The sequence below is a fragment of the Echinops telfairi genome, unplaced genomic scaffold (genome assembly GCF_000313985.2).
Source record: "Echinops telfairi isolate 266 unplaced genomic scaffold, ASM31398v2 ScPeMD7_4225;HRSCAF=4972, whole genome shotgun sequence".
Lineage (NCBI taxonomy): Eukaryota > Metazoa > Chordata > Mammalia > Afrosoricida > Tenrecidae > Echinops > Echinops telfairi.
Window position 1 is genome coordinate 16,180,528 of NW_022108124.1, and position 26,525 is coordinate 16,207,052.

At 52.8% G+C, this 26,525-nt stretch overlaps 1 protein-coding gene across 6 annotated transcripts in view; it reads left to right on the plus strand.

Annotated features, from left to right (window-relative positions):
• The window catches only part of TRAK1 (trafficking kinesin protein 1), a 153,500-nt gene that overhangs the window by 72,625 nt on the left and 54,350 nt on the right, over nucleotides 1-26,525 (plus strand). The window contains exon 1 of one of the 6 annotated variants that reach the window (XM_004708555.3): nucleotides 310-639. The exons of 4 other annotated variants lie outside the window; for them this stretch is intronic. In XM_004708555.3, the coding sequence (XP_004708612.2) occupies nucleotides 576-639 (64 nt within the window). In that variant the 5' untranslated portion in view covers nucleotides 310-575. Of the gene's footprint in view, nucleotides 1-309; nucleotides 640-26,525 lie in introns of those variants that run through there. One more of the 6 variants, XM_030886951.2, reaches the window with a different exon arrangement.

Here is a 26,525-nt window from a genome sequence, read left to right on the forward strand (position 1 = left end):
ACCCCCCTCTTGCACCCTCTCCTCCCCCTGTCTGACACCCCTCACCCTGTGCCCCAGCATCCTTAGAAGGCATTTCCTCCCTCTCAGCATCATTTTTTTTCCAGAGCCGGCTAGTTTCTATGGCAACCATTAGATGGAAAGATGAGTGGCAGAGCAGCAGGCAAGGCTGGAGTGGGGCCGCTGCGGGGCGGTGGTGTGTGTCCCTGACGTCACCCTCCTCCATGCATGGGATAGGACAGATCTGGCTACTCCCATCCAGGGCCACTGTCCCGTGTGCTGCTGGAAGAGCACGGCCACCAGGGTCCCCATTGCTCTGCAAATTGTGGCCCCCTTCCACACCTCCCACATGCCCCCTGGGTGCCTCCCATCGCCCCCTTAGCATTTTTCTTTCCCCCATCCTCTCCCGTTTCCGGTCGTTAAGAATGCAGAGCCCCCTTCGGACATTGCCGGGGGCGCTCTCCTGCCCAGCGGCGGCGGCGTTGGCGTTGTGGGAGGGCAGGGAGGCATGGCAGCGCCTCACTTGATGTGGACAGCGCCCCGGAGTCCGCGCGCGGTCCTCTGCAAGGAGACTGACTATGCAGAAATTTATCGAGGCGGATTATTATGAGCTAGACTGGTATTATGAAGAATGCTCGGATGGTAATTATGGCGTCCTGCAAAATAGGTCGGGGATGTGTAGGGGCATTGCCTTCCTCCTCCGAGGGGAGGGGTGGGTGGTGTCCCGAAACCCCCCCCTGGGGAGACGGGCAGGAGGCGGGGGCACGAGCCGGCGCGGGCAGGCGGCGGGCGCCGGGCTCTGATCGTTTGGACTCCGGCGCGGTGGAGGAGACGGGGGCAGCTAGAGCTCTGTTCAGCGGAGGCTCCTTTGCGGTGGGTAGGTGAGTGCTTCGCGTCTTTCTCCGGAGGGGAAGGTGCGCCCCGCTGCTGGTGAGCGCCGGCATTCCATCGGATTGAGCTCTCCGGGCCTTGCCACGGTGCTGCGGCTGCATGCGCGCGTGCTTGCGCACCTGCAAGCATCGCCTCGCCTCGCCTCGCCATGCCTCGCCATGCCTCGCCTTGCTTTGCCATCAGTGCTGTAGGAACCCTGGGGAAACCAAGGGCCCGGAGAGTGTATTCGGGAGGGGGCTTTCAGACTCGGAACAAGGTGCCCTTTTCGGAGCCCGGGGCATGGCCTGGGGGAGGCCAGAGGGCGGTGCTTCCCGAGGAATGGATTTTGCTGGTTGGATCCGAGGAAGATGGAGGCAGGTGGGGTATTGGAAGGGCGGGGTTGCCAGAGGAGGCACCCTTCTGTCAAGCCAGTGAGATGGGGAGGGACGGAGGGTGTGGCACCTTCCAGAGAAGTCCAGGAAGGCTAAGTTGTATGGCTAAGCAGGTCCTCTGGACGGTTAATAAAAACAGCCCTGAGGTGCAAACCCCACAGGGGCCCACATGGACATGGTGAAGGACACAGTTCATCTGTCCTCGAGGAGGTATTCTTCAAAATGGCTCTGGGTCACCTAGGCTTTTGTCCAAAGAGAGTACACAGTCTATATGCTTTGGGATGATATGTTTTTTCCCCCACCAGCCCCGCATGGTCCACTAATGGGCTGGGTAACTGCTTTCTAATTGACTCTGGACCTGCCAATTGCTTGAACCATGATTGCATTTGATTAACTTGAATGATGCAACCGGCTGGGAGCTGGCCTGGTTAGTCAGCTGAAGAAGTACACAATTGTCTCCTGACCTGAGGATTCCTTCCTGGACCTCTGGAGACTGGAGCGGGGCCCAAGAGGCTGTCCCAGGGGGTGGTGTTGGCATGTCCTAAGGCTCTCCCAAGGAGGTGGCCCCCTGTCTGCCCCCACCCCGCACCTGCCCCAGCCTGAGCTTGAAATGAAAATAGTGCCATGATGTGCTTACAGGTTCTGTACATTTCTCAAGTATTGATGGCAGTGAGCAGCTCCCAGAGCCCGCGGGGGAAAGGCTGTGCAAATTCTTCCTTTGGGGAACTATTCATTCCTAAAGAGTGTTCTCCTGCTGTTAGCCAGTCCAAGACAAGAGAGGACTCCTGCACCTTGAAAACCCATCTTTGACCTCTTCTAGTTTCCTAAGGCGGGGCGGGGGGAGGATATCTGTGACTTGTGGGGCCTTCAGGGACTCTGCAGAATAAATAAGTAAAACCATCTTCAAAGGACCATCATCAGGGTCAGGATCATTGGTGGCAGCCGAGGGCTTTCACAGGGCCCGGGAGCCGGCTGGGCGGGGCCGTGGCTCAGAGAGATGACATCTGAGAAAGGGGGGGAAGGTTCCTTACTATCTTGACCCAATTGCCACACAGGCCAGAGCTCTTCACACCCTCCCTGTGGAAATAAAGCCAGGCACTCATCATGGTGGAGGGGAGGGTGAGAGGAGACCTGCTGGTACCTGGGTGCCTGTCCGAGGAGGGGTTCTCCTTCCTGGCAGTTCACTGGAGTCTTTGGGCCCAGAGACACCTTGATTTCTCTTCCTTCAAGAGCAAGGGAGGATGGACCAGGAAGAGGCTCAGCTGACTGAGGGTAAATAAATATTGATTTCTGTGGTCTTCTGAGCATGTATTTATCAAAACTCTCGCCCTTCACCCTCCTCCCATGTTGGACGAAGGAGAGAAGGGCTGTTGGGATTGAATTTGCTGGGTAGACTGGCAGTTTCCCACTCCCATTTAAATTTAGGTGCAGGACAAGGAAGGCAGGGATCGGGAAGCCCAACGGTAATCCGGTCCTGCTGGTTGAGTAGGAAATCGTCAAGGGGGTGGGGTGGGATTTTAAATTCACTGTACTTTTGCAGCTCCTTCTTCAGACATTTCTAATTTTGAATTGTGCTTTTCCCAGGGCTCAGGCTAGTTAACCTTGAAAAGACAACCCCCACGCCCCACCCTGTTTATCTTTAACTGGATACATGACAGATTCGTTCTTTGACTTCTCTGCCCTGGCCTCCCTGCAAGGCCCTTTGTGGCTCAAAGGGTGCCCTGCTAACTTAAAGGTTGGCAGTTCAAGTGCGCTTAGAGGTGCTGTGGGTGGAGAGGTCTGGGTCTCTGGATCTCTGAGGTCTGGTGTTTTTAGTGGTCACAGGTTGGGCTGCTAACCCCAAGGTAGGCAGTTTGAAACCACCTGCCAGCTCCACTGGAGAAAGATGGGGCTTTCTGTTTCTGTCAATAGTTGGGCTGTTCTACCCTGCCCCATAGGGTCACCATGAGTCAGAATTGACTGATGTCAGTGGGTTAATCTGTATCTGATCAACTTAAAGCCAGAGAGTACTGTGAAGTGGATCTGCCCTGGACGACACACACAATGGAGTTGCTTTGAGTTGAAATCTATTTGATGGCCGTGGGTTTGGCTTGGTTCTAGTTTGTTTGGGGAACCCCACTGGCGGGGAAGCTGAGTAGGGGCAGGTACCCTGTGTGACTCTGTCTCTCCTTATTTTTCGCTTGAATTGTTAATAGACTTTACATTCGAACAACAAAGGTGAGTCAGATGTCTTGAAAAGATGCGGAATCATCATTTTAGAGTTACTGACTCACCAGTGGAAGCATTTGCAGCTCAAAGCAGTGTGTACCGATGGAAATATAGATAGCAGGCAATTGGGGCCACTCTCGGAAAGCTGGAATTGAGAGGTGCTTTTGTTCTTTGACACTCCGGAGAACTTGAGTTGAGGTTGACTAATAGTATCCCTTTCGTAGCCCTGGTGGTGTCATGGTCATGAGTTGGGCCACTAATTGCATGGTCCGCAGTTTAAAGCCACCAGCCACTCCACGCAAGAAAGATGGGCTTTCTAATCTCTTGCGGCTGTACCCAGACACCAGCGAGGGCAGTTCGGCCCTGTCCTGTAGGGTCGCCCCAAGTCAGAATCGACTTCATCACAGTGAGCTTGTGGGGGGTTTGGGGTTGCTTTGTTCTTTTTTTGAGAGGGCAGTTTCCCTGCACCCGTTTTAAGATTCTTAGTAGCATATTGGCTGCTAATCACAAGGTCAGTATTTGAGTTTTCTTTGCAGGAGAAAGATGAAGCTTTCTGCTCCTGTAACGATTTATAACCTCTGAAACCCACAGGGCAGTTCTGCTCTGAATCAACCCAATGTCAGTCTCACTTCTTCCCTGTCATACTGTATGACCCACACCTGCAGAAATAATAGTAAACCGATCTTTCAGAATTGCAGCACACACACACACACACACACACACACACACACACACACACACACACACACACTGCTTACAGTTTAAACTCAAGCAATAGCAAGGTTACCCAGAGCATGTATGTTCCTTCTCTAGGGCAGAACTCCTAGACCTTGACCCGCAAGAGAAAAACAGTGATGGGCTTATTAGACAGGACAATTCTCAAACTCACTCATATGAATTTTTATCAGAAGCTGCAGGTGATTGATTGTTTTCATCAGGTGTGTTGGGGAAATACTGTACTACTTACTGTCAGTGGAAACCAGTTTGGATTGGTTCCGTCATGCCCACAGAAGTAGACTGACCCCGAGAATGGGGAGAAATAACCAGGTTGAAGCTCAGCAAGTGGAAACTTGGAATGGGCCACTGAACTCTTCCAGGAGTCTGACGTGGGTGACCAGTGAGGTCACTCCTGTGGAATGCAGGGCGGGGGAGAGTGGCACACATTCAAAGTGCTATGGTTGGTCGCCATCTTTGAATGGAACGCCAGAGTTTCTGACCCTGTTGGGCAAGAGATTTGGTTGTTATGCAATGCCCTTGCTTTCTAAGAGAGAGAGAGAGATTCAGTTCCCTATAAGGTATCTACCTTCTTTTTTTTTTTTTTGGTAAAATGTGACTGAGCCAGTTAGCATTCTAGTTCACCCACATAGTACAAACCCGAGTTGTTCCGGTTTTGCCTCTTCCGCTATGACTGAGTCTGGAGGAAGAGTTTTGAATCCCTGGTAGAAACTAGCCTCGGGCATAGGGATGAGGAAAATGATTCTTTAGACCAGTATTTCCCAAAGTGGGCAATACTGCCTCAATCCAGGGGGTGGGACTAAGGAAGCAGATACCTACACTTTATCCAGGATTATGGGCAATAGTTTTTCCATTGCCAGACGGGCGCTAAGTGATAGATATATTTTTTTCTTCTCCTGAAAAGGAGGCAGTAGGCCAAGTCAGTTTGGGAACCCATGCTTCAGACCATTGTTGTGTCTTGATCACACAGGTCACATAAAAAGTAAGAAGGCGTGCGTGTAACATGTGAAGCCCTTTCATTTTCAGTCCCAAGTGCATGACCCTAAGTTAAAGAAGCAGGCAGATAGGCCGTGTGCTTTGGGGCACATCCCGGCCACACCTCTGTAAACTCCGCCTCTCTGTCTGGAAACTAGGAGCAGCCACGGGGAGCTGAGCCAGCCTTGTGAGGGTGAATTAAATAGCAGTTCTTGTGAATGACAGAGACCCTTTACTTTCTCCGGCTTAGTTTGGTCAGGGGAGAGAACTAGCGATTAAATTCTTGTTACCAAAGCTCCCTTGAAACAGCACATGGTCATCTAGTATTTCGGCAGGAGAAAGATGAGGCTTTCTACCGCTGGTAAAGAGTTGCAGTCTCAGAAACCCACAGGGCACTTCTACCCTGTCCTACGGGGTCTCTAGGAGTCCACATCGACTCACTGCCAGAGACTTTGGTTTTTTGACAGCATTTCAACAGCCTGTTCGTTGCTGCACATTTTCTCTGGAATGAGACTCGTCATCCATCACACTCCTCCTCTTACAGAATCCTAAACCTGTGCGTCGGGCAGGAGGTGGTCCCTTTTAGACCAACTTTATAAAGGAGGAGAGGGACACTCGGGAGAGATTTTTGCAGAACGTTCTTGCCACTCCTTCCTTCAACCCCTCAGCAGTACCCCAGGGTGGCTGGGGGTGCTGGATCGCAGTGATTGCTACAAATGTTCAGAGCTTGGCGAGGGGATGCCAAATCATAGCGACCCCATAGGACAGGGTAGGACTGCCCCCCATGAACTTCCAAGAGTAGGAAGCCCTATCTTTCTCCCACAGAGAAATGGATTCGATGGATTCGAACTACCCACCTTGAGGTTAGCAGTCCACCTCACTACCCACTCCCCCGCCGGGACTCATGCAATGCTACTGCTAAACACATCACGGAGACATGGGCAGTGGTTTGCAAGTGGGAGTATAGTTAGGGGCACTTTGAATGTTAATCAACATGCCATGGACAGGCTTCTGAAACAGTGTCGTTTCACCCCTCCCTCTGCTCCACCCCCATGCTTGCAATTCGGGCTTCTTGTGTGTTGCCTCTTAAAAGAGTTGAAAAGCTGTTGGTAGACTTACATCATTGACCTTCCGTTTAGCAACTGAGTGCATTGCTACGGTGTCACCACGGCTCCTGGAGTAGAGATAAGTGCCCTTCACGTATACAACCTGCGGGTCAGCGGGTTGAGTAGGGGGGTCAGAGCAAGCCCAGAGCCCAGGCTTTGGAACTGGTGCTCTTTCATGGTTCTTTTTCATGGTGTGTTAGTCCGGGTAGACTAGAAAAACAAATCCATAGAAACTCCTATGTGTACAAGAGAGAGTTTTATATAAAGGGTCATTGTGCATTAAAAAAGCATCCCAACCCAGTCCAGTCACAGCCCATAAGATATTAGCCCATATGTCTGATACCAATCTATAAAGTCCTCTTCAGACTCACGAAACACATGCAATGATACCGAATGCAGGAAGATCACAGGCCAGTTGGTAGAAAATCTTTGGATCCAGTGGCGTTGTAAGCATCCCAGCACTGGCAGGGGTCTCCGTGTGGTTTCTCCAGTTCCCAGGGCTGCATCAGGGTAGGTCCATGTAACTTCTCCTCAGGGATGCCTCGCAGGGAGTCAACCTTGTCAGTAGAGAGTCTCCGAGGGAGTGCGTACAGTAAGAAAGTATCTCCTGCCTCCAACGAGGAAAGTACAGGAGTTCCCAGAATTCTCAGGAGAAGGCCATGCCCACACAGAGGCCTCATTGGCTATGCTCCGATTGACAGACTAGGCTCCACCCCTTCACTCTTAATCCTCTCAAGCCCCAAACTGACATCAGATTATGTAACTACCACACATGGCTTCTGTGAACATAGCCCCCAGTCTCCAACCAGCTCTGCCCTCAGGTAGCTGGGAGGTGAGGTGCCAGGACCGGGGAAGGGGATGCAGCTGGGGTGGGGGGCCAAGAGACGCTGATGACAGGGGTTAACCACTGGGGAGCAGCGCTGGGGTTTTCCCTTCGAACCAGACCGTGAGACATAGGAAAGAGGTGGGGAGTGTTGGAGGCGAGCTAAGGGAGGAGAGAAATGGGGTGAGCAGAAGTCAGCAGGGCCCAAGGAAGAGAAGCAGTAGGTGGGAGGCTGGGGAGGCAGCTGCCGAGGAGACAGGGGTGCAGGCCCAGGAAGGGGGAGAGCTGACATCTTGACAATCGGGGGATGGGGGGCGGGTGAGCCCTGAGGGCTGTGCTCTGCGGTGGTGGGAGCGTTTCTCCTGGGCTCTTTGGCCGTGTCTGATGGCCACAGGTGGCCATGGAGTGCTTGGAACGTTGCCTAATACAACTGCAGAATGGAATTTTAAAGTTTAATTTTGTGGTTAGGGGCTAGTGAGTGGATTCAGATTCATGGTGGCCCCAGGTGACAGGGTGGGATTCCCCCCTGCCCTGTTTCCCAGGCTGTCATCTTTATGCGAGCTAGAGGGTCCCGTGCGTGGACCCCCAACCTTCGGCTTAGCTCTTAGCCTCATTTAACTTAGTTAATGTTGAGATGTGGGTGGCCTCGGTGGTTCCAGCTCAGGGAAATCACCTTCTGTGTGACAGTAGGTGGACTAGACCTGAAGAGGGGACATCTAGGCTGCCCTGCCCTTCTGCCCTGATGAGGAGATGGCACTCCCTCCCATGGCCTGCTAGTCAAGCCTTCTCAGAGCCGGGTCAGGCGCTGACCCCAGCCCACACACTGACCCCAGCCCACACACGCCGGCCATTGGACAGTCTCCACAGGCCCTCAAAGCCTCTCCAGGGCTGGGCAGGTCTACCTCTGGCTGCAGGCCCCCTGTCCAGCCTGCCCAGGGACTCCCATTCAGGCTTCGTAACGGGACTTGGCTTCGAATGTTGCAGGAAACACCCTGTGAGCATAGAAGATACCCTTCGCACCACCTCTGCCTTCAACCTTGACGTGCGTGCAGATGGGCGGTGAGGTTTTAAGAATTCTCTCCAGGTGGGGGCAGAAGAACAAACTTGAACTCTACAGCAGTCTGAGGAATGCAGGGACACGGGGTGGTGTAAGAGGCCAGTCCGCTGCTTCACAAAAGCCTCTCGTCTGTCTGTACCACAGAGGGATGGTCTGCTGAGAACAGCCTGGGCTTGAGCACGAGCATGTTCAGCGCAGTTATCGGTGGGGTCACTGGCGCGGGAGGGCGCCTTTTCCAGGGTATGCAATCAGCTTTTGTTTCCGTGGACACTACGCGGCCTGGCACAGCGTCCCCGCGTGATGTGGCTGCTTGTTCACCAATAACAGCTCGCGTTCTCCCTCCTGCTTTCCCAGGGGCTCAGGGCCACCCTGCCTCTCGTTCGGAAGGTAGAGGGATGTGTTCACTCTGTTCAACCCATCTTAATGGGCCAAGTGTGATGATCTTGACCGAGCGTTAAGCAAAGAGAGGGTTTTTGTTTGTGGAGTGCTTTACAAAACGTGTGCGTTCTTGAGATGCCCTGCTAGTCTACTTCTGCAAAACCTCCTTGGCACGGCTGACACATTGTTAACGTCATAAAAAGGTAACCATCATGCTTCCTTTCAAAGGGCCAGGGGCATCAGAAAAGTTTAGGTACTAACAGAGCTCAAGGACAATGGAATTTTTCCACCGACTTTTCGAGACCTCCCCCTCCTATCAACTAGAAACCCACATGTCTCTCTGGGTTTGAATTTTTTTAAAGTGGGATCTCTCTTGTATTCTGATGTTCTAGAGGCGCCAGCCGATGTTGGACGATCGCTTTAGAGAGGTAGGAATCATTAGTTCAAGTTCACGGGCAATTTTAGCCCCCTAAGCTAGATTGGTTTCAGAGACTGTAACTCTTTACTCTCAGTGGTTCTCAACCTTCCTCATGCCGCGACCCTTTCATACAGTTCCTCATGTGGTGGTGACCCCCACCCATAAAATCATTTTCATTGCTACTTCATCACTGTAAGTTTGCTACTGTGTTGAATCGTCATGTAAACATCTGATAAACAGGATGTAGTAGGTGACCCCGGTGAAAGGGTCGTTCAATCCCCAAATGGGTCTCGACCCACAGGTTGACAACCGCTGCTTTACAGGAATAGAAAGCCGCTTCCAAGGAGAAAGATGAGGCTTTCTACTCTTGTAACACAGCGTTACAATCTCGGGAATCCATAGGGAGCAGTTTTTCCTTGTCTTAGGGGGAAGCAGGATCTTAAAGAGCCTTGGGGACCCCATGGTTAGGCTCTGGGAAGGGGAGCAGCTGAACTAACCGGCTGTCATGAGGGAGAAACGTGGCAGACCACTTCTCCGAAGATCACACCACTCCGTCTTTCCGGGGCAGTGCCACTCAGTCCTGAGTGACAGTTGACTCCATGCCAGTGGGTTTGATAAAGTGTCTCAGCGAGACCCTCATCCCCCAGGATTCAAAGGCACAGGAGAGGCGTTTTCTGAACGGTGCAGAGAATTCTTGATGATGATCCTAGTGTCTGCTCTCTCGGGGCTCCATGGGAGAAGTGACTGGGCAGGAGGCAGAGGGAGTCTGTCACCTGGTGTGTTCATCCAGGTTGACCAGAGAAACAAATCCAAGGACACTTTATGATGAATAAGAAAGGGCTTTATATCCAAGAGTCATTGTCTATTGAGGAACATCCCAGCCCAGTCAAGATCGAGTCCGTAAGCCCAATATTAGCCCATATGTCAATACCAGTCTATAAATTCCTCTTCAGACTCACACAGCCATGCAATAATGCCAAATTCAGGGAGATCACAGGCCAGTGGGTGGAAAGTCTTATAGATCCAGTGGTGGTGGAAGCATCTCAGCGCTGGCAGGGTGCTCCACATGGCTCTTCCAGCTCCAGGGCTCTGGCTCCATCAGTGTAGCATGTCAACAGAAATGTCAAACAAAAAAGTATGTGCTATTTATCTCCATGGAGCCTCCAAATGAGGTCATCAAGCTGCGGCCTGAATGACAGGCTAGACTCCACCCCTTCCTTAAGTTGACAGTCGATTATGTAACTGCCACACCTGGTAGAATAGCTTTTAGGGGTTGGGAGCCTCCCTCCTGGTAGCTGGGACAAGGCTGATGCCCAGAGAGTCCCCAGTACTGGGATTCTCTGAGATGCCGGTGCTGGCCTACCTTTCATGGGATCTGCAGGAAGAACCTGCCTTCCCATTGTTACAGGCTGGGGTGGGGTGGGGTGGGGGGTGTATCACAGCAAGATAGGCAGTTAGCCTGTGGGTTTCCCCGCCTCCCCACAGGCTGCTTTGCCAGTGTTCTCTTTTAGGTTTTATGCTGCCTTGTCCTCTTAATTAGGAGCCCCGTGGCATAGTGGGTAACACTATGTAATCACAAGGCCAGCGGTTTGAAAGCACTGTGGGGGGCAGATGAAACTTGTTACTCCCCCCAAAAGTTACAGTCTCAAACGTTACAGTCTCAGAGACTCACAGGGGCAGTTCTAGCCTGTCCTACAGGGCGGTGATGAGTCAGAACTGACTTGATGGTAGTGAGGGTTCTATTGTTATTTATTTTTTAAAAACGTTTTATTGGGGGCTCGTACAACTCTTATCACAATCCATACATCCATTGTGTCAAGCACATTTGTGCATTTGTTGCCATCATCCTTCTCAAAACATTTGCTTTCTACTTGAGCCCTTGATATCAGCTCCTCATTTCCCCCTTCTCTCCCCATTCCCCACTCCGTGAACTCTTGATAATTTATAAATTATTATTATTTTGTCATATGTTACACTGTCCGACGTCTCCCTTCACCCACTTTTCTGTTGTCCATCCCCCAGGGAGGAGGTTATATGTAGATCCTTATAATCGGTCCCCCCTTTCTACCTCACCTTCACTCCACCCTCCCGGTATCGCCACGCTCACCACTGGTCCTGAAGGGATCTTCCGTCCTGTATCCCGTGTTTCCAGTTCCTATCTGTACCAGTGTACATCCTCTGGTTATTTTTTAACGTTTTTTTTTTCCCGGTCCTGGTTATTTGAAGAGATCTTTGTAAATCCAGCTGTAAAAACGCGGATTGGGGAACTGCCAGTGAGATTTGTAAGATGCGGACGAGTGGATAACCAGGGCCATAGGAAGAGCCCTGGTGGAGAAGTGGTTAAAGTGCTCCACTGCTGACTGACTGTCTGCCATTCAAAGGCACCGGCCACTCAGCACGAGGAAGATAGGGCAGCCTGCATTCGTCTCAGAAACCCCTGGGGCCACTTTCTGCTCTGTCCCAGAGGGTTGAAACTGATGAGTTGGACTCCGCTTGAAGGCAGTGGGTTTGGGAAATGCAAACTGTGATCCCCGCAAAGAGAAGACTGGACGGAACGAAGCTTCACCCCCGCGGAAGTCTCCCTACACGCTTACTTTCTCTGAGGCTGCTGGACGTCGGGCCCCTCCTGTCCTTCCCCAGGTCAGCGCTCTCACCAGGCTCCCCTCACCTTTGACTGCCACAGCTCCCAGGCCCGCCCACAGGAACTCTCACCTGAGGGCGTTGGGCATCATTCTCTGGGCACTCCCCTCCTTCACCTGCAGACAGGTGTGCCTGCTGAGGGCTTGGTCTGATTGCCCGGTTGCTAGGGAGCCACCAGGAAGCTACCATTGTGTGGTGGTTTTCGGGGTGAGGGGGAACCCAGAGTCTGAGAGCTTGCCTGAGGTTCTGCACCTGCCTGCCCTAGCTCCCCTCTGGATCTGCTGTACCTGGCGAGTCACCTTGCTGCGTTCCAGCAGGTGCCTTGCCCTGCCCTGCCCCGCCCCCTCCCTCCTCCCTCCCCAGTTGTCCTTCCTGGGTGCCACTGGCAAATGGCTCTGTGCACGCCCTCCCACCCAGCTGAGTAGGGGCATGTCCCAGCCTGCAGCCTGTGGGCTGGGGCCTGAATGGCTCCTGCCGGCAGGCAGCTGGGAGGTCCCCCAGGGGCAGCACCCTAGGGCCATGTTTCGGCTCAGGGGTGACTTCAGCAATGTCCCAGAGAGGCTCTGGGGAGCAAGAATGTTTTGAGTACGACTGCCAGCCTGAGCGGAGGAGGGCTGAAAATGAGCCGCAGGAAGCCCTGGACCTCTTGGAAGAGGGTAAATTCCCCACCTTGCTCCACTGGACCCCTTTCCTCCCCGCGTCTAAATAGGCTGGGCTGTCTTACTGCTTTGGGGAAAGCTGTAGTTCTGCCAGGGAGACTTACCTTACTGCATGCTTTGACCACAGAGAGAAGTCGCTTTTCCGACCCCCAGGGATGTCCCCTTGGGACCCCTTCCTAGCCTGGGCCCTGCCTTCCCAGGAGACTGTCCCGATCCTCTCTCTACCTTGTATCTGGTGCGGTTATTCTTGATCTCTCTGTACGTGGGATCTAACAGTGTGGGCATCGTGCCAGTCTTCCGTCAACTAACGAAGGTCTTTGACGTTGCTCCCCGCTGTGTCGGGGTCCTTTGTGGTGTTTCCTCTTTGTGGCACTGCAGCCCTCTGATGGAAGCCCTCCCCCTGCCCCCAGGACAATTTTAAGGAGCCTTTGTGGCACCGTAGATTGAGCATCGGGCTCATGACCACAGGTTGATAGTTCAAACTCAATGAGCTTCTTTTTGGGAGAAAGACGGCTGTCTGCCGGAGTGAAGATTTATAGCCTCGGAAACCCACAGAGCTGTTCCTCTCTGCCCTGTGGGGTTGGCACAGTGGCAGTGGGCTGGGAAAGGATTTGGGCACATGACTGGGCCGTTGTTAAATTAACCATGTTTTTCTTTAAAGTTAGCAGGGATGACTTCTTTTTTTTTTTTTAATCATTTTATTAGGGGCTCATACAAGGGATGACTTCTGATAGGGATTTTTATTTATTTATTTTAAGAGCAGGAATATTGTCGGTAGAAAAAGACAAGCGCCGACCCTGATTTCCCTCTAGCTTTGGTAGAGAAGGGGCTGCTTATCCGGGGTGTGAGTGAAGAAGTGAAGATGTGTCCCAGTGCTGGGGTGAGGTGGCCGTGGGGGGGGTGGGCGCAAGGGCGCGTGTGGGCTGCCAGTTTCCTGGTCTGGCGTGTGGGGCGTTTGCCCACAGGCCAGAGGAAGGGGCTTTGGGGGCGTCTTCTCAGTGAGCGCATGGAGGCTCTGTAGGGGTCTGGAGTAAAAAGCAAGCATGATGCTCTTGCAGAATGCTGATTTGCGAGTGGGCAATTCTTGGGTTTTTCGCATGGCACTTGGTTTCGGAGTGATTTATAATCAGCCTCATCCTGCTTATGATCCAAGGGAGGGAGGGAGAGTGGTGGCCAGGGGCTGTGGGCCAGAGACCAAACCCATCACCCAGTCCTCGCTGACCCACAGCGGCGCTGTGGGGCACAGGAGAGCTGCCCCCCGGGCTTCCGAGGGTTGCCGGCTCTGTCACACAGTTCAAACAGTCTGAGCTGCTGCGGTACCAGGCGTCCGTGATGAAGGAGGTGGAGGGGCTGACAAGAGTGAGGGGCTGGTGGGGGGTGGGATGGACATCCTAGGAGACTGTGCACTTGGTGGCTTCCCGAGAGTGAGGTAAAGAAATGCCCAAGGTCAGTGCAGGTGTCTCACCGGGCTTCCTTCCCGTCCAGCCATGACTGTGTAGGGAGCTTGTTAGTTATTAGGAATCTCAGGGCCTGCTCCGGACCCACCTGCCGCAGTTTGGCAAGATCCCAGGGGCTCACAGGCACAATCCAGACGTGCTGCGTGCTGCCTTCAGGCATCCGAACCCAAGCCGAACTCACTGCCACCGAGTCAATGCTGACCCATGGGGACCCTATAGGACAGGGTCGAACTTGCCCCTGTGAGTTTCTGAGACCGTCGCTCTTGACCGGAGTAGAAAGCCCTACCTTTCTCCCTCAGAGCGGCTGGTGGTTTCAAACCACAGCTTCGAGGCTGGCAGCCCAACTGGTAACCACTACACCACGAGGGCTCCCTGCCTTAAGGTGATTAAAAAAAAATCAAGGATTCTAAATTAAAATGCGTTCTGCGATTCTGGAACAGGGTCATGGATCGTAGTCGAGAGAAGGGGAAGAAAAAAACTGTTGTTCTGTATAGTTAATTCACAGGGATACAGAGACCACATATACTTGAGTATAAGCCGACCCGAATATCAGCCAAGACACCTAATTTTACCACAAAAACTGCATTAAAAGTATGCTGGGAAACTTGGCTTATACACGAGTATATACGGTACATAGTCAATGTAGAGAAGTTTAAGTTTCACCAAAAGCCAGATGCTAATATTGAGGGTAGCGAATGTTTGCTGTCCATGTCGTATATGCTAGTATATGCTTTCCACGGATTCCTGCAGTTAGTTCTTAAAAGGACCATAGGAGGTGATGAAGGGTGAGGCCCAAAGGCGGCAGTATAGACCTGTGGCTCTAACTCAACCCTGCACTAAGCCAGAGATCCGAACTCAGGGCCCTGAGTCGGCTCCAGCTCGTAGGACTAGGTAGCATGGCTTTATCCAGTTTCCCAGACTGTAAACCTGTAAGAGAGCAGATGGCCTTCTCTCTCTCCCTCCCAGCTGCTGGGGGCTTCGAACCCCCAACCTTTTGGTTAGCAGCCCAGTGCCTAACCCACAGGGCTTTCAGAGCTCCTAAAACCCTGACACTAGTCGTGCTCCAAGCGGGGTCCCGGGACTGACCCCATCAAGACCACCGAGACGTTGTTGGAATGCTCACTCTCTGCACGGAGAGCCCTGCGGTCTACCTGCCACCTTCTGATAGTGGTTCTTGTCAGATGCCATGGGCTCCACACAGGCCCGCACACTGCCTGGTCCTGCTCCCCCAGATTGACCCTGTCACAATCCGTACATCCACTGTATCAAGCATATTTGTACCTTGGTTGCCATCATCATTTTCTAAACATTTACTTTCTACTTGAGCCCTAGGGATCAGCTCCCCCCCCCCATCCCACCCTCATGACCCCTTGATAAATTATAAATTATTGTTTCATATCTTACAACGACCGTGGCCTTCCTTCCCCCACGGCTTCTGTTGTTCATCCCTCTGGAGGTGTGGGGGTGTGGTTATGTGTCAGTCATTGCAATCAGTTCCCCGTTCCTCCCTTCCCCTCCCCCACCTACCCCCAGCCCTCTGGTATCACTACGCCCATTCCTGTTCTTAGATTCCATGTGTCCTGAGTTCTTATCTCTTATCTGTACCTGTGCCCATGCTCTGGTCTAGCCTGCAGTGAAAGGCAGGACTTATCTAACTGTATCTTCCTTGTAGTGATCTAGTGATCACCTCAGAAGAAAGCACCTTTGCTGCCCGCATGCTCCTAGGGAGGTGTGTTTGTGGGGCTGTGGCTTAGGTCAGGAGGAACCCAGGCACTCTGGGTGGGAACAAGCCCTCTCTCCCAGGTTTAAGCCTCCCATTCTTTCTGACGCTGTGACCCCGCCCTTGCCTCTGGTTAACGGGTCCGGAGTCCCACAAGCAGAAGAGACACATGCTCAGAGAACAGGGCTGTGATCGCAGCAGGTGTCCTGGATCCCAAGTGGCCTGTGCCCATGTCACCGCTCACCTCCCACTCCCTGCCATCGCATCAGCTGTGTTGCAGACCACAGCCGCTCCCCACAGGGGGTTCGGTGTTTGTGACCCCCTGGAAGTTGATCGCCAGGCCTTCTGAGACGCTGTGTTAGTACTGGGTTGGATTAGAGAAACAAATGCATAGACACACCCATATGTGTAGAAGAAAGAGCTTTATATACAAGAGCATTTGCATATTGAGAAAACATCCCAGCCCGGTCCAGGTCAAGTCCATCAGCCCGATAGTAGCCCACATGTCTGATACTCCATAAATTCCTCTTCAGACTCACGCAGTGCATGCAATGATGCTGAATGCAGGAAGATCACAGGCCTGTGAGTGGAAAGTGTTGTGGATCCAGTGGTGGTGGAAGCATCTCAGCACTGGCGTGGGTCTCCACGTGGCTCCTTCAGCTCCAGGGCTCTAGTGTAGCTCCATGTGTCTGGTCCATAGGAATGTCTCGCAGGGAGTGAGGTACACACAGAGGGAGGGCACGATTGGGAAAGAGCATCGGGAAGGGGCTGGACCTTCCTCTGGACTCTTGTTGGCAGGGGCCTCTCACCATCATTACATGACTGGGCAGCCTCAGTCTTTTGCCCCAAGGACAGTTTTCAGGCATTGAATGTTAACCGGAAGTTTTGAGCCATGGTCTCAGAGACACACGTGGGCACGGCTGCCCTGCCCTACAGGGTTGCTATGAGTCGGCAGCAACCCAGTGGCCGTGTGTGTGGTTTGGAGTTTCATGATCTGGAAAAACAGGGGTGACAGAAGAAAAATGGCACTTGGCAATGGTCCCCCAGAGCCTGAGGGAGTGGCTCTGGCCAGCTTCTGGTGCCTTTGTCCAGCGGCTGCACCTTGCCGGCCGGCCAAGTTCTCCAGTTGGTTCCAAGGTGAATGAAGCAGGAAGAAGCCGCTGGCAAGGGAGCACACTCCAGAGGGAACTCCCGGCTGCAGGCGCTCCCTCTGCTCAGGCGGACGTGGGGGAGGAGACGACTGAGCCTCTGCTGGCACAGGGTGAGCAGAGGACCCAAGGACAAAACTTTCTCCCATAGGGACATGGACAAGGAAGGTGCTGACCCAGCTTATCAGCACCGATCTCAGAACGGTTACAAAGGTCTCCTTGCTCACGTGTCTCCTTATCTGAGTGTCCAGTTTGGAGGTTGGTTGTTGGTATCCACGGTTATGCCTCCTGTGAAGCCAGGTGCCAGGGGAGTTCTCCTTTTGCAATGAGGGTACCAGCATTTCACTGTGGCTGGCCACAGCCAGAATGCACTCAGGATTTGAGTCGTGAGGGTCTGTGCAGTCGAGGGCTGTCCCCTTGGCCAGCTGTCCTAGAGGCCTGCCATCTCCAGGCTTTTGCAGGGGACTCCTGAGCAGCCTTGTGCTCTGGTGTCTCCCACGGGACACATCTTGGTGGCTCCTCTGTCGCACAGTCCTTTGTGCATGCTGTGCATGTCCCAGCTTCTCGGCGAGGCCAGGAACCAGGGACCCCACAGGCCGTTGCTGTCATTCATCTCCGTTGGCCTGCACCTGTTCTGTTGTGGTCACTGCGTGGTCAGTCCATCTCATGAGGACCTATGTTCCTACTTTTCGGCGATCTGTTTTACCAAGCGTGATGCCCTTCTCCTGGGACCAGTCCCTTCTGGTAACACATCCAAGGTGTATGCAAGGCGGCGGTGGTAGTTACTTGATCGGTTGTCAGTCTGAGACTGAAGAGCGAAGGGGCGGGGTGGAGCCTGTCAATCAGGTCGCAGCTTGATGACCTCATTTGGAGGCGCTAGGGAGATAAATAGCTCCCTGGAGGCGGGACACACCAGCGCTGAGATGCCTCTACTACCACCGGGTCCACAAGACCTTCCACCCACTGGCCTGTGATCTTCCTGCATTCGGCGTTGGTCCATGTGTTCTGTGAGTCTGAAGAGGACTTCATCGATTGGTATCGGACATATGGGCTAATATTGGACTGATGGACTTGATCTGGACTGGGCTGGGCTGTATTCTTTATATAAAGCACTTTCTTATACACATATGAGTCTCCCTGGATTTGTTTCCCTTGTCTCCCGGGACTAGCACAAAGGTAGAGTTATTCCACCTTTTATTCACTTAACAAATAATGGTGAAGAGGTCCAACCCTGGAGCCGATCAGAGCTGGCCCTCCCATGGAAGCACTGATGGCCTGCGAAATTTCTGCCTGCCTCCCATATTCTTGTAGTGTTCAGTGAAAGGGTCCGCGTAAAGTACTTACCAGAGCACCAGGCCCATGGGGAGCGCTCAGAAGGGCGCCCTCAGTTTGGCGATCGCCGAGTCCTTGGCCAGTGTGAGTGGCTTGGCACTCGTGGGTGCGGCGACGCCATGCGCATCCGAGCTGGTCACCGCCATCCCCGTGACCGGTTGTGGATCCGACCGTTGGGATCCACAGGGTCTCTGATGGGCTGGAATTTGGAAGGCGATTCCCCAGGCCTCTCGTACTCGTCCACCCAGTAGCCTGGAAGCTCTTCTGAAACCTGCTCAGCCTCTGTCATGGCACCGTGCAGGCCTCCCCTGACAGCCGCCTGGTCTGGCTGCGAAAGGTGTGGACTCGGAAGCCAACTCAGGTCTCCTCTCTCGCAAGTGAGAACCCTACCACGGACCCACCATGTCCCTGTGTGACTACCGAGGAGGTCCTTATTAAACACGACTGTGGCTGCCACCAGCCAGTACTGGTGGCCCAGTCTGGGGTGGTGTGGGTGACGACAGCATCCAGTGGGCTGGAATTGAATCCATAGTGATGCACTGCCTGACCCTGAGCAGGCTGCCCGCCTACCCCCTGCCCCCGCCAGCCTGGTCTGTCAAATGGGAAGCGTATACAGCATGCACGGTGTTACCTCCATTTGTGCTGGGGTGGCCGACCGGGTCATAAGTGAAGAAGGCATTTGGTAAGATGCCTGCAGTAGCAGTGGGCACGTTGTGGGTGCTCAGCAGTGGTCGTTTCATGGCTTCCCTCCTTGCCTCCTGAAAGAGTTAACTTGCCTGGGTGCCCCAGCTCCCAGCGCACTTAGGCAAGGGAGAGTGAGCCCGTCCAGTGGTCTTGCTCAAACCTCAGTTCATCGTGACCCAGATGAGTCTCTTCAGATGTGAAATGACCAGTGAGGTGCCGTCAGGTAATTTTGTGGCTCTTTGACAAGTGATGTTTTGCTCCCTCCTCCCAAAGCTGAGCCCAAGCATCCTGGCCAGATGGAGCGTGGTGCTGGGCAGACTGTGTGGCCATTGTCCCTGAGGCCTTCCAACACCTGTCTACCTGAACCTGTGCAGGCCAGAGGCCATCAGGGTCAACCTGCGCCATCTACGTGGGAGGAGTGGCGTCAGCATTGACAGGCACAGCCTGTTCCACTCTGGCTGCTGAGTTTGGCCTTTCAGCTAACAAACACAGCTTCGATCGTAACAGAGCCTGCCCCCCGGAGCTCAGTGTCTCACACGGGACTTGAGCTGTGTGCCCCTGTCCAGGAGGCTTCTTTCTGGAGGAAGACGTGGAGGAAGGTGTGTGGGGAGACTGGTCAGAACACTTGCTTACCTTGGGGGTTTGGGGTGTGCTGTTGTCAGTCTGGGTTCTCTCCATCCTCTGTGATGGTGTGGAAGTGCTCTATTGCTCCCCCCCCCCTGTTACAGGAGCAGATTGCCGATCTCCATCCCACAGACCAGCGGAGTGGCTCAGACCACCAGCCCGAATGCTCTGGTCTCCCAGCCTGCGAGGGGGCTTCAGAACATCCTGGGGAAACAACAACAACATCATCTTTTACCTTTCTTTCCCCTCAGCCTTGTTGAAGCCCCCTCATTTGTGGTGGTCTTGAACTGAATGCAGAATATCTCCACCACATGCCTGTCAATTACAGTTATGCCGCTAATTAAAATATCCCTGTGTTAGTCCAGGTTGACCAGAGAAATAAATCCAGAGGCACTCGTGTGTATAAGAGCTTTAGATCAAGGAGCAATTGCACATTGAGAAAGCATCTCAGCCCAGTCCACATCAAGTCCATAGTTCCAATATGAGCCCATAAGTCCAATACTGGTCTATAAATTCCTCCTCGGACTCCTGCCCCACATACAACGATGCGTAATGCAGGAAGATCACAGGCCAGTGGGTGAAAAGTCTTGTGGATCCAGTGGCAGTGGAAGCATCTCTAGGGCTCTGGCTGCCATCAGTGTGGCTTCTTGTGGCTTGTCAGCAAGAATGTGAAGCAGAGAGAGAGAGAGAGGGCCCCCCTCTTCTGATACAGAATCAAGAGAGAGGAAGTTCCCAGAATCCTCATGGGAAAGCCATGCCCACAAGGAGGCATCATCAGGTTGTGGCCTGATTGACAGGCTTGACTCTATTTATCAAGTTGACATGAAATTAGGTCATGTGAATGGAGGTGTGATCCCAAAGGACCTCCCTCCTCAACGGAGCAGTGCATTCACCTACATGTCCAGGTGTTCGCTACGGTGGCTGCAGGACTCTTGCTGTGAGCCTTCTCTGGTGCCCCTCAGGGACCCTCTGTGTCTTCCTTTACCCAGGTCAACCTGCACTGCTCTCCCCAAGTTGTGTATCGGCCTCTGAGTGGCGCTTGTTGGCATTGCTATTTGGTAACTTTATTTTTTTTAAATGAAATTTGATTGTCTTCAGTTTTACAGTTTACACAGCAAATCAGGTTCTCACGGACCAATTCCTACGCAACTTGCTCGATTGGCTGCTCGCTAACTTTTTACAACGACCTTGGAGACGGGATTTGTGTGCCACGAAAGTGAACGGTTCCAGTGGACCATTCAGCGGTCTGTGGCAAACACTCTTAGTGGTACAGCAACGTCTGTCTGTCCCTCCCAACCTCACCCCAGTAAGAGCCCCTGGGTACCCACTGCTGATCTCAGGCAGGCACTCACCCGGTTTCCGTCTCTATGGTTACCTTGTGTGAACGCCCCGCATGACTGGTTGTGCACATTGTCTGGTCTTTGGCGTGCAGCATCTCCCCCACTGCGTAGTGGGATTTGTAAGGTCAGCGTGCGTGTGGTATCCTGTGGTCAAGACTTGATGCCCTTCCTGGCTCATCCTGCGGTTTGGTTGATGGAGTCCCTGGACCGGCAGCATCATGCTGCACCGACTCCTGCTTACAAGTCTTTGTGTGGATGCCTGCTTTCCGTCTTCTGGGGCAGACCCCTGGGAGGCTTGGGTTTTGTTTTTTGTTTTGGTGACCTGAGGAAATTCATTTCCCAATCACAAAGCATCAGCCAACCAGCACCATGCCTGGCAGCGAGGGACAGGTTGTTAAAGTGGACGTTGGAGGATGTGCCCCTCAGCAAAGGTGCTGTGCCCCAGTGGCCCGGCCCAGGTGCCTGGCAGCCAGGGAGCACAGATTATGAACAAGCTCTCCGTTGGGTGGTAGAATCACCGAGTCTTGGATCGGGTGCCAGTGTCATGGGTGCTGGGTGTGGGGAAGTGTGAAGCCCCCTAAGGCAGCAGTTCTCAACCTTCCTAATGCCTTGACCCCTTCATACAGTTCCTCATGTGGTGGTGACCCCGAGCCATAAAATTATTTTCGTTGCTACTTCAGCACTGTCATTTTGCGACTGTGATGATTCGTCATGTAAATATCTGATAGGCAGGATGTATGTTCATGGTTACCAATTGAACATAATGAAAGCATACTGATTCATCACAAAACAATATGTAATTATATATTGTGAAATTTTTATTTCTAATGACAGCTAAATGACATTTTGTCTTGAAGCATGTTGTAGCATGGGTAACTGTCTTCACTCCGGGTACTTGTCTGTGGGCGTATCTGCATGTGGGCGGACCAGCCTGGAGACGATAGAGGAGCGGTGTCTCAGTTCCTAAGATCATGTGAAACAGGTTTTCTGATGGTCTTAGGCGACCCCTGTGAAAGGGTCGTTCGACCCACACAGGTTGAGAACCGCTGCCCTAAGGGAGAGACAGTCCCCATTGACCAGTGACAGAATCAGCAGACACAGAGGAGGCCAGGCCAGACCCCTGAGCGTGGCAGCGGCATCAGGAGTAGGTGAGCCTCAGGGGAGAGTGGACATAGGGTGAGGATTGGGAGGGAGGGCTGGGGCAGTGAGGTTGCCCTTTTGTGCCCCAGGGGGCTTCAGAAAGCCTGTGGGAAATAGAATGAATTCAGATAGTGGGGTTTTGCCATGACGTTTGGGGTGTCCCCCGATGTGTGGTCGGGCTGTTTCTTGGCATGGAAGCGGAAGAGCGAAGGAAGGCCCTTTTGAGCAGAGCTGCGGCCATTCGAAGCCAAAGTTCAGAGGCAAAGCTATCAAGGCTACTTGTGTCATAAAGCCTAGAAGCTGGCACCAGCGGGCACTCTTGTTTTCCTTATGCGTGACGGCTGTGACCCTCCGCCCCCTCCCCGGTGAGCAGAGCAGACATCAGTGTGGATCAGGCTTTCTTCCTGCAGGAGGACACCTGTTGCTTTCTCACCGTGACAGCTGCCGGGCTGAGGGAGAACCCAGTGGTTTATACGGAAGCACTAACTGCTGTGCCCACCTCTGCAGGCACACTCTGCCACGACTCCGCCGTCCTCCTGGGCAGAGCAGAACTGCTCCCACAGGCTTTCCACGGCTGCAGACAGCCCCATCTGCCCGCTAGGGAGTGTCTGGTGGGTTCGAACCCATGACCTTGTGTCTAGCAACTGAGTGCTTTCACCCCGGTGCCCTCAGCTCCTGCCCAGACTGGGCCATAGGAGGGCTTCTAGGGGAGTGTGTTTGCTTTGAAAGTATGCTTTATTCAATGTGCTTGTACCTTTCATAATAAAAGTTTCAGGAAAGAAACTTTGATGTTTTAGGTTTGGGTTTTATTTTGAATGGGGGCTAATGTACCAGAAGGTAGAAGGAGAAACTGCTGGAGGGGAGCAGATGGCGCGTGAAAACAACCCAAGAGTCGAGACAGATTTGTATCTAGTGAAAGAAATGACCTATGATTAAGGCAAAATACATTAGTCAAATAACCCAATATGCAAATAAAATGAGCAGTCACGAGCATCTTATCTTTGTTCCTGGGTATTGGCTTCTTGATCTTTCAGTTCTCAGGAATGAGTTTTCTCTGATAGGTTGGGGGAAGAGTGTAGGGAGAGGGAGATGAGAGAGAGAAATACTCATTCATTCATTTCCTCTAAAATGCATAATTGGTGGTATTGGGAGAAATGTTTTCAGAACGAGGTGAAGAACGGAGGAGAGCAAATTGCTCTTGTGACCCAATCGATGAGCGTCTTTCTACAGAATGAGGCGCTAGCAGTGGTGAGAAGTGACGGCTTCTAACGCTCCTTCCTTTTGAGAGAATAGATCAGACCAACATGTCAAAGCCACAGGTTATGTGGCACAGAACCTGAAGACCCGGACTCCTTAGGAAGAGCAGGGAATTGTTTTATGTATACACCAACCTCCCCATCCCATCGGCTGTCAGAGAGTCTGCCTTCTAAAGGGTGCACAGGAAGAAAGTCCTGGCAGTCCACTTCTGAAAAGGAGCCACAAGGCCCCTGTAGATCACGGGGGTGATCCTGAGGGTGGGCAGTGTTTGGCTGATGGGGTCAGGCGTGGCTCGTGGCTGCGAACAACAAAATGGCCACAGTGCATTTCTGAAATGCAGACCTTGTGTGAACACCCTCCTGTTATCAGGGCGCAGTGACTTCCTGTTTCCCCACCCTGAAAGTCCAAGCTCTTTAAAGGGGTTTGATGAGTCATGAATACTGCCGGGAGGCGGGGTGGAGCGGGGTAGGGAGGGAGTGGAGCTCGTTCATCCCCGTGGTTGTAGCCACGGGACTGTGGTGCCCTGGCGCTTAATGATCATCCTTTGCGCTGGAGCCACCTGGGGTGAGTGCACCATGTCTCTGTGCCGGCGCAGGAGGTGTGTTTCACACAGCTGCCTTCTTTGGGGACTCAACCATCGTCTTACCACAGGAGGAGCCCTGGTGCCGTGCCGTTTGGTTGCACGTTGGGCTGCTAATCACAAGGATGACTGTTCAAAACCATCAGGCACTCCCAAGGAGAAAGACGAGGCTGTCTACTCCTGCAAAGAGCCCCTGCCCTGGAAACCCACAGGAGTAGCCCCACCTTGTCCTCTAGGGTGAGAGTGAGACAGGGAAGTTGCTCGAGAGCCTGTGGCTGTGACTGTGTTGGGGAGGGTGGTGGTGTTCAGGGTAGAGGTGGGTTTATCTGCTAGATCTCCGTGTGCCTCACCCCCATCGGAGCAGAAACTAGAGTCAGCAATACGGGGCCGTGGCACAGCTCGCTGCAGGGGCCTCAGCTCTGTCTTCGATTTCCCACTCCACAGAGGTTTGCCTGTTGGCAGCCTTTCCTGAACATGGTGGGCTTGTACCAGCCCTGCCACCTTGACTGTCACCCTCACAGCGACCTGCCCTACCCTGCCCTGCCCTTTCTGTGTTAGGCAGGGTTCGCTAGAGAAACGAAACCAGGACACTTACGATTTTATATATAAGAGGATAGGTTTATACAGCGAGAAGGAATGTAGCAGCTAATTAGTCCACACAGCAGTGCAGAGGGGTCCGTTCACTTTCATGGAGCAGTGAATATACTGGACGTCCTTCAACTCACTGGGATGCTGGGTCCAAGGTCAAGGAAGCAGACAGCAGAGCCCTCCCTCGGGCAAGACAAGCAGAGTCTGCCCACAGGCAGCAAGCATCAAGGTGGGTCAGCAACAGTCAGTAGCTCGGGAGCTTAGCGAAGCAGGCCTGGATAGGATATCAAATGCGAGCAATGCAAGGCGACAGGATCCAACAGCCTCAAGTTGAAGTGATGTACACACCTGCAGCGTGGTGAAGCAGGTCTCGAAGGAGCCTCACGCTCTAGCGACAGGATCCATGGGTTGGCCTGGCCCACAGGTAGTGCAGCTCACAGAACTAGCTACAGCAGCAGCACAAACACTCCAGCTTCTCTGATCACCAGAGAACAAGAGAGAGGGGGGCGGGCCTTACAGAGCCATTTAGCTCTTTGCCCTCCAATTAAACTGCAACCTGATTCATCCCACATGTTCGTATTGTCCAGGTTGGCACAGTAAACCTTTCACACCTTTCCTCTTTTGTGCAGGAGCTAGAGTGACCCAGGCTCGCTCAGCTGACCCCTCTGCTGAGTGCTCAGCATCTCAGGGCCTCGGTGTTAGTGCTGGTTATAATCACAACTGACGTGGGCTGAGGGTGCAATTCAGAAAACATATCAATCTCCTCCTTGTGGCAGGGGCTTCATAAGGGTTAGCCGTGCCTCTGCTGGGAATCTGTTCTTCATGTGAACTTTTTAAAACTTCTGGTGATGTGACACTGGGCCAGTTGCCAGGCCTTTCTCAGCCTTGGTTTCCTATTTACAGAATGGGGCTGATGTGTGTTTATAAATTAAAAGTTCCTTGGGATAAAGGTGAGGCTTTCTACTCTCCTCAAAAGCCAGAGTCTCAGAAACCCACAGGAGCAGTTCCACCCTGTCCTCGAGGGTCGCTGTGAGTGGGCATCCACGCGATGACAGTGGGTTTGTTATTTGGGTGTCCCATGGTAGGAGAATCTTGAAAAGACTATGGGATGACAGAAGAACAAATCTGTCTCATGCACTCTGGACATGTTGTCAGGAGAGACCAGTCCCTGGAGAAGGACATCCTGCTTGGTGGAGGGGAAGGTTAGTCTAGAAGAGAAAGGCCCTTGACAAGATGGGCCGACACCGTGGCTGCAGCCATGGGCTCAACCCAAGAACCATTGTGGGGATGACGCAGGGCCGGCCCTGCTTCCTCCTGTTGTGCACAGGGTCACTGCGCGTCATCGTTGGCTAGATGACACCTGACACTGCCACCACCCCGTAGCTTTGCTCGGAGGGTTCAGTAAGGCGATCCCTATTGTGTTAGTCTGGGTGGACTAGAGAAACAAATTCATAGGCACACTCCTATGTGTGTAAGAAAGCTTTATACACAAGAGCAATTGAGTGTTGAGAAAACATCTAAATCAAGCCCATCTGTCCAATATTAGCCCATTTGCCTGATACCAATCTATAAAGTCCTTTTCAGACTCACGAAACACATGCAATGACGCTGAATGCAGTAAGATTACAGGCGATTGGTGGGAAGTCTTATGGATCCGGTGACGTTGTAAGCATCTCAGCCCTGGCAGGGGTCTCCATGTGGCTTCTCCGGCTCCAGAGGTCTGGCTCCATCAGCTTCTCTCCCTGAGTCTTCTCCACAGGGATATCTTGCAGGGAGTGAGCATGTGTCCCGCCACCAGCGAGCTATTGATCTCCTTAGTGCCTCCAAATGAGCTCATCAAGCTACTACCTGATTGACAGGCTAGCCTCCACCCTTTCACTCTGAATCCTCAAATTGACACCACATTATGTAACTACCACAACAAGTAAGGCTGATTGAGAGCTGAATACAACCGGTGGACCACGTCAGTGTCTGAATCCTGGGGGGTGAGATCCTTTGGTGACTGCAAAACGTTTTTGGGGAAATGGGGCCCCTTATCGGTCCAGAGAGCCACAGGTCTCAGTTTCAGAGTTAGCTTTAGACTAGTATGTATCATCGTTGATCGGTGCAGAGCTGCAGAGAAGGCTGTCTCAAATTTTATTCTCCTATGTTTTGGGGTGAAAAGAAGCCAAACTAGCTGAAATAAAGAATGGCTCTGGTTCTCTCTCTCTTTACCCTTCCCTCCCTCCCTCCCTCCCTCGGGGGACTCTCAGTTGGTTACTCAGGAAGAGTAAGGTTGACGTTAGCAGGCATCTGTGTCACATGCAAGTTCCCCGGCACACAGGCCACCTTGGCTTCTGCAAGTCGGGTTCTGGGTTGCAAAGTGGGGTGTGGTGTTTTCCTCGGGATGTGCTGACT